General features: G+C 41.5%; 1 protein-coding gene across 1 annotated transcript; it reads right to left on the reverse strand.

The window, feature by feature from the left end:
* Positions 1-356: 356 nt before the first annotated feature.
* pik3ip1 (phosphoinositide-3-kinase interacting protein 1) lies at positions 357-7,160 on the reverse strand. The gene is made up of 6 exons (XM_051422915.1): positions 6,906-7,160; positions 6,577-6,705; positions 6,028-6,144; positions 4,183-4,371; positions 3,943-4,021; positions 357-2,148 (listed from the first exon to the last, which is right to left on the reverse strand). Exons 1-6 carry the CDS (start codon positions 7,012-7,014, stop codon positions 1,932-1,934), a joined length of 840 nt encoding a protein of 279 aa, XP_051278875.1. The 5' UTR covers positions 7,015-7,160; the 3' UTR covers positions 357-1,931.
* Between the last annotated feature and the right edge of the window lie 332 nt (positions 7,161-7,492).

The following is a 7,492-nucleotide window of genomic DNA, read 5'->3' on the forward strand; positions in this document are numbered from 1 at the left end:
GTTGATCATCAAATAACAGCGATTCAAAATAAATAGAAATCAGAAGTGTGTCACTATCAAAGAGTGTGTGCTGAAGAACTTCTAGAGATCCTTACTCACTGCCAACAGGTTGTTTTTCTACTTTAGCTGTGAGTTTGTTTTTACATCCCTCTTCAGATCTTTATCCTCGGACTTGTACTTCCTCCCTTATTAACCTGCTTTCTTGTGACTCCAATGATTGAAGTGATGTATTTAAGAATCGCCAACAGAGGGAGCTGGTGCAAAAAAAAGTTTCAACTGTGAACAAACCTTCAGATAACATAACTGTATTATGCTGTTCCACTGGGCACAACAACAAATCACGTCACATCAAAGTGTTTGTTTGATGTTTTATTTCAGTCTCAGCAGTGAAAATGTGCATTTATACAAATAACAAGTACTAAATTCAAATGCTGAACAACAGTATTTTGTTATTTTGAACACGTTGCTTACGTGAGGAAAATAATAATTACAACCAGCACACAGTCGCTTAAAATAATGGAGCAGCAGTAACCAAAGATTACCAGTGACGTGGAATCCAGCAAAAACCACAAAACATCTGGAGTGATAACAAACAAACCAACAATACTGTACACTGGAAAAGTAACGATGCATCATGTGTAACAAAACCAAAAAATCTTCTGTGTATGATGATTTCTATTTTCAGGCAGGTATCTTCTAAATTGTCTTCTTCACTCAGTAGTTTCTACTTTTTTTAAAGATGCAAAGAAATGGCCCCTGAACACAAACATACAGCAGGTAACCATGTACATGCATTCATGTATTTGAATGAACAACACCAAACTTTGGACTGTTTCTATTCTACTCCATCCCTGTCTCTACCCTGAAGCATCAAGTGCATAACTCAAACGTCTGAATCTAATCTAGGCACCAGGCTTCTTCAGCACTTCAACATGCCCGCTGTCCTGCTCTGCATAGACAGACTTTAGGCTTTTTTTCTGATGCCATCTGTTCTGTGCTGTGGCAGTGCTATTTTGTCCTGAGGACTAACTACTGTCTCTCATGCTTCCTGAGAGCACTCTGTAAATTTCCTGTCACTCCTTAACCTGTGGAAGAAAAGGGCAAGTCCTCTTTCATGTCTGCCAATGGCCATCAATGGCTTTGTAACCGCATTGGCCCTGTCAGTTGAGTACAAAGAGAAAAAAAACCCACCCGGGAAGATAAACAAATACATTCAGAAGTATCATGCTAAGGCAATTTCCCTTGTCTTTAGTGGGCCTGTTTTACCTCATGTTCCCCCCATCCTGTCTCAGAGGAGGATGACTATTTTTGGACACATCTGTGTCGCCAAGACAAAGCAGTCTTTATACACACACATTTCTTCTCCGCGTCTCCTCAGCACAGCCAGCGGGTCTATACAAAAAAAAAATCAATCGCATATTCGTCATGTAACCACACATCTCCTGTGGAGACCACCTTCTCCACATGGAAACATTAAAAAACCAAAGGTTATGAACATTCCCCCATTAAAAACACAATTTTGTTTAATAAATGATTGGTTTCATCACACACCATTAGAAACACTGACTAGTCAACATCCATTTGACTAGATATTCATGCTGTTATTTAAGGGGGCAGCCCATTACCTTATTTTCTTAGCTATCAAATGTATCAAATATGAATATTAAAGACCTCATGACATATTCCCCTTAATGCTTTCTGGTTGTTAGGAGTGTGTCCATTGTGTGTCAGCTTATCTTGTTTGTGCCTCAGATATATAAAGAACAAAAGTAAAAGGACACAGCATTCAGTTCAACTCTTTGGAGCCATCACTGCTCCCCTACTCCTTTTAAAACAGAGGTTACTCAGGGAGGCAGACAGGAGAGACGAAGATGAAAGTGTTTTGGTCCACAAAAACGTATCGCAGTCCCGTTTGAGGACTACATGCCCCCTCATGCTCCGGGCGTACCGGCTTGCTGGCCCATGAGAGGGTCCCCGCCCTCAACGCTCTCTTGGATGGGGGTCGTTTCATGCTCCGCCGTGATAACGATAGTGTTTTCGTCGACCAGCTCGCAGGTGGGGTTGGAGAAAGCCGACAGGGGCAGGGTGATCCTCTGCATCTCGCGCTCGTACACTCGCTGTTCATGCTGCTTCTTTAAGTCCCGGCCCCTAAACACAAACACACAACAGAGATTCATTATGCTGTTGCAAATCTCAAAACCTGCCATAATGGATTTATTTTGGCCTATTGGGCAATCAGCGCCATGTCTTATTTTGCTCTTTTCTGTTGCTACTATAATGATGCAGTACTTGTAGCTGATACTACGTACAGAAGCATTTTTAGGGGCCAACCAAAGCTAAATACTCAAGATAAGGAGCTTCAGATAACATACTGTATGTAGATAACAGAGCCAGTTATAACAAGTGCCTGGTCAGCAGCAAACACAAGGGACAGATGGTGAAAGGGAACAGAGAACTGACAAGCTGGCGAGCAGTTTATCTACTCCAAGGCAACACAGGGATGGGAAGCAGTGTGAGGCTGCTTTCTACTGATCTGGAGCCAAAACAGACAAATATACTCTTGGATTCAAAAACACCTGCCTGCTTCAGTGCAGCATATTGCAAAACCCTGCGCTGTGTATCACCGCCTACTCTTTCCACTCGGGTGTGGTTCATTTCAAGTTTCAAGCATATCTGGGGTTATCTCTTTGCTTTTTCACAGACATGTTTTTGCTCTCTTCTTTCTTGTTAGTTACCATAGCTTAGGTTAGCACAGAGACTGGCATTGCTCTGTAAATAGGTCACAGAATCTACCTACCAGCATCTATAACGCTCACCAATGAGCATGTTGTATCTTGCTTGTTCAATCTGTGCAAAAACGTGTAAGAGCAACAACTTGCTGTTTTGCAGGGTCTGTGCCAGACTATTTCTTGGCCAGGACCGGAAACTTCCTGGAGCTGGTATCCTGGCAAACTACCCCATTTTGAGTCTTTGTGGTAAGCTAGATGTTTCCTGAGAGAGGTGTTAAAAGACTGCAAGATAATCTGCTATATTATAACATAATGAAGCAGTGCATTCCCCTTGTCGGTACACTTCCTACTCCTACAGGTTGGTCGAGAGCCTGTTCCCAATGGAACTATAGTATGAACCTCTGGAGTGAAAAGAGTCAACTTCAGGTCAGTGGAGGGGCAGTTTAATTTGCACAGAATATGGGCTACTACCAATTAACCGAAGGTGATGTCACTGTACGCTGAGGGCAGGTATAAACCCTCTGACATAATATGCTGCTCCTCCTGATTAATAATCACCTCCTAAGAATAGAAAACAAAGACAGGGGCACTGCTAATCAGATTTGAGAGCCAAACACAGATCTGAAAGGGCATTTTGTGCTGTGCCAAAGGGAATCAGAGTCCCCTCTTTCACAACAATGGGGATGTCATTTTGTATCTTACATAACTGCAGTGAATGTGCAGGCTTCTCTATCCTATCCAATCCAACCCATCCTCCACGCTCTCTTCTCTTTCAAGAATTTTAAATAAGAGTGCTAAAAATAGATTGCGGGCATCTCTTTTCCTGCCATGTTCCTCCACATGTTCTGTTGTGGTTGCTGTGATAAAGGCGTTAATATGGCTGCTTCACACCCAAGTGGAACAACACAGAGCATCACTGGGGAATGTGAACAACAGCTGATGCCCTAAACTCAAGAGACCATTAACATGCAAGCTATCACATGTGTTTAACTAATCATACTGCGCTTTTTCATGCACATCTTAAAAGCTATCAACAACACTATGTGTGCCAGTGGAAACAGAAAGACACAAGAAGGCTCTGAAGCAGCACATCCTGGAGACATATTAAATGCCTCTTAAAAAAAAGTGATGCCCTACATTTGGTCCTCTTTCATAACATCCCTCTAATACTGAACCAAATGATGGATAATTTTGCTGTGATTTAGTCACTGACCTCTTATAGAAGTAGCCCAATGTGATTCCCACTCCGAGAATGATTATAATTGCCATCATGAGGATGCCGATGACGTAGCCTGAAAAACAAAAGGAGAACATAAAAGATTAAAAACTAAACATATTGGGATATTCAGTTCATGTAGCAATGCATAAGTTATAATTAGGATTTATTTAAACTGCAGGTTAGTGCATACAGCCAATCATTCATGTTTTCAGAGTAATAACAACTACAGCATACCGAGAGTGCCAAGGTCCTTTTTCTTTTTGGGTCCTGTGCGCACCCGCTGGCTGATTCCCATCACTGGCTGCACGGCCGCAACCTCTCCCTGAGAAGGACCTGACTTGGCTGGCTGAAAGCTCTCTGCGGAGGGAGTAGTTCCTGATGGGTTGAGGGATTCGGCCTTTGCTGGCACAGTAGAGGCTTGATCTAAAGAAACAATTCAACAATGCAAGTGTTAAACGACTGTGTTAAATGAGTTGTCAGTGCGAGACACATTAAAGTAAAATCTGTATGTGAGATCACACAGAGTTGGACAAAATTAAAACTTTAGGAATTTGTACATTGTCAGAGATGTTGCAATATCTTTTATGCTGTTGTCCTTTAATATCTAAGTGTGTATGAGACCATTGTGGGTTATGTTGCAAATCACTGAGCAGGAATTCAATTTGCTGAATTAGCCACACAGATTGTGTTTGCCAGCTTATTTTGTCCATAAACTGTTTATCAATTGATTTTCCACAAATATTGATACCACAATATAAACTAGGATATGCCGAGACGGAAGATTTCATCTATCTCTTTAAATGACATTATTTTTTCCTTCCATGCCTGTTTAAGCACACTGAACCGTTTAGCCCGCAGAGGTAATCACACTACAGATATTCACTCTATATTTATGTGCACAGTAGCTTATCTGACTTATCTTTATCTGTATAGTGTGTGGTGACACTCGTTGTCATAATGCACATAAAATACACTCAAACTTTATTTGACTTGACTAGAAGTGCATCATCTGGGCCGCAGGGTTTCCAATTACTGCTGGTCTAATAACATTACCACTGACACAACTAGATCCTCTACAGCAGGGAGAAAGCCCTGACACTGCTTTTATGAAGTTGCTGGAACATAAATCAGTTAGAGGATTGGCCAGCACGTGTTTTTTTTTCCCCATACGTGTGAGACATAAACAGGCTCTGCATGCTCGACTCTATTTCAGGAAATAGCAAGGTTCGGCTGCAGATGTCAACATCTGGTCCTGAACTCTTTTTTTCCATCTCCTCCACACAAGTTGTTGTTTACGAACTGTGCTGGAGTTAAAGGGCATGAAGTCATAAACTGAAGCAGCCAATTAGATGCTGTCTCCAAGGGAAAGACTGTTTCACTCTGCCAATGAGCGCAGGTTGGGGCGTGGTCAACGGCTTTCTTGAAATGTAACTTTGTGACATGTGACTGCAGGGCATTGTTATTGTGTGACTTGGGTTGGCTTTACAGACAAGGAGGAAACAAAGTAAAGCAAAGTAGACGAGACTTCTTACGGTGATTTAACCCTGACCAACTGACCTTCTACATATACTCTTAAATGGGAAAACACATGTAAATAATCAGTAATCCATCTCTGAACAATGACTTACTTGTAGTAAAAATACACCAACAAGAACTTATTTAAAACTTTTTTGGTTGACCCAAAGTTTAAAATTTGGCTGCATCCTCCCTCATCAAGCTTCCCGTCTTTTTTTGTTGACTAATTAGAAGATTTGCAGAGCTACAAACATCTCACCTCATTATTTTCCTCTAGCATAGCCCACTTTTTAAAATAATGAGAGCTTTACAGGGAAGAGAGAGTAATTGCCGGCAGCATCAAGGGAACATAGTCTGGAAAATCTCACAGAGCATTCTGGGAGAAAATCCGCAATTCAGTGTTGTTTTGTCATTAATCTGGAATATACATATTTATCTTTGCCAAGTTGGACACTTGCAGGTGGGGCTCTGCCTGTTTTTCTACAAATATCCAATTTCTTTGTAGAAATTCCAACTACACAATCCATACAGTGTGTGTACAGTGTGTGTACAGTGTTTACCTACCTTTGCATGTGTCAATTGCACAGAACTGTCTCTGGACTGTCCCATCTGGGCCAGCAATGTAGCACCAAGGCCTCTCAGAGGAGTCTGGGTTTCGGCAGTAATTGTGATCTCCCACACCTACAGGAGGAACGATAAAAACAGCACATGTCTGTTACTGATGCCTTATGGAAATACAGGCCTATCTCTGTCTGTCTGTTTGTCCTGCTGTGTGGGTAAACCACTGGATTCATTAATCATTAAGACTACTTCGTCACACTACAATGAACAAGCTGCCGTGAGCACAAAGACAGGAAACAGCAGCTAGTGTATAAAAGAAACCAGTTAAAACCCCAAATCTGTGGCGCAGTAGCTGAAGTGAGGGCTGTAAATACCATCCCTGTAAGCCATATCATTACTCTGTATCAACATCTCAACAATGATATTGAGAGTTGTTTGTTATTCTGTAAAGGATATCAACATCAGTGGCATTTTCAAACCATCAGCATGACAGAAGAAACACAACTTCATCCATTATTCAATGGGACGCTCACATTAATGTAAATTGTTTACCTGTGTGTGAATCGGGATGGATGTTAACATCATAGTCTCTAGTGGTGTTGGTCCAGTTTAGGCAGGTCAGACCTGAGGAGGAGCTCTGTTGTTCCCCTCTGTACTCCACACCACTGGAGCTCATGCAGTCTGAGAATAACAACACAGCATGTGAGCACAACATCGGAGTCATTGTGCAACCAAGAAGAAGGGAGAAAATGATAATGAAGTGTAATTATAATAAACTGTATATAGTTTTTATTTTTAATTTTTTTTTTTTTTTTTTTTTTTTTTTTTACAACGAATGATTCATTAAATACAAAAAAGTAGTCCATAATGTGTCATGTTACCTTTTTGATTCCCATTTGACGCACTGCTCTCCACAATAGCCACGCTCAGGAAAACAACGTGCAAAGAGAACATTTTGCAAAGCTGACGGGCTGAATTCACCGACAGCATGGTGCGCTACTGTGCCTTTTTCTCAAAAACAAAATCGAGAAAACAAATTAAAAACAGGTACAAAATGGACGAAGAGCCTGTGGCTGAATGTGCTTCAGACACACTGCTCCTATCGCTGGAGTCCCAGCCCTTGTTTTTGTCAGAGGAGCTCAGCTTTCTTCATAAACAGCCCTCAGTGGGAGGAGGAGGAGGAGGTGCTGCCCTTTGCAGTACAGACCTCAAGGTCCTAACGCCTCACCAGGTTCTCTCTCTCTCTCTCGCTCTCTCACACAGACACACACACACATACAGATAGAGGAAAGCTGAAATCTTTAAAAAACAGTCTGGCATTTTATCATGGCATGCAGCCTTGTGAGAATAAACACATCGTCAAAACAAGTCGGCATGGAAAGTCAAAAAGTTTATTCACATTTTTATTCAAGCTGCAAATGGTTACTTCTATCACCCGTCCTCAAAACTTTTTTTCCCCTTTTCCCTA

The sequence above is a fragment of the Dicentrarchus labrax genome, unplaced genomic scaffold, assembly GCF_905237075.1.
Source record: "Dicentrarchus labrax unplaced genomic scaffold, dlabrax2021, whole genome shotgun sequence".
Taxonomy (NCBI): domain Eukaryota; kingdom Metazoa; phylum Chordata; class Actinopteri; family Moronidae; genus Dicentrarchus; species Dicentrarchus labrax.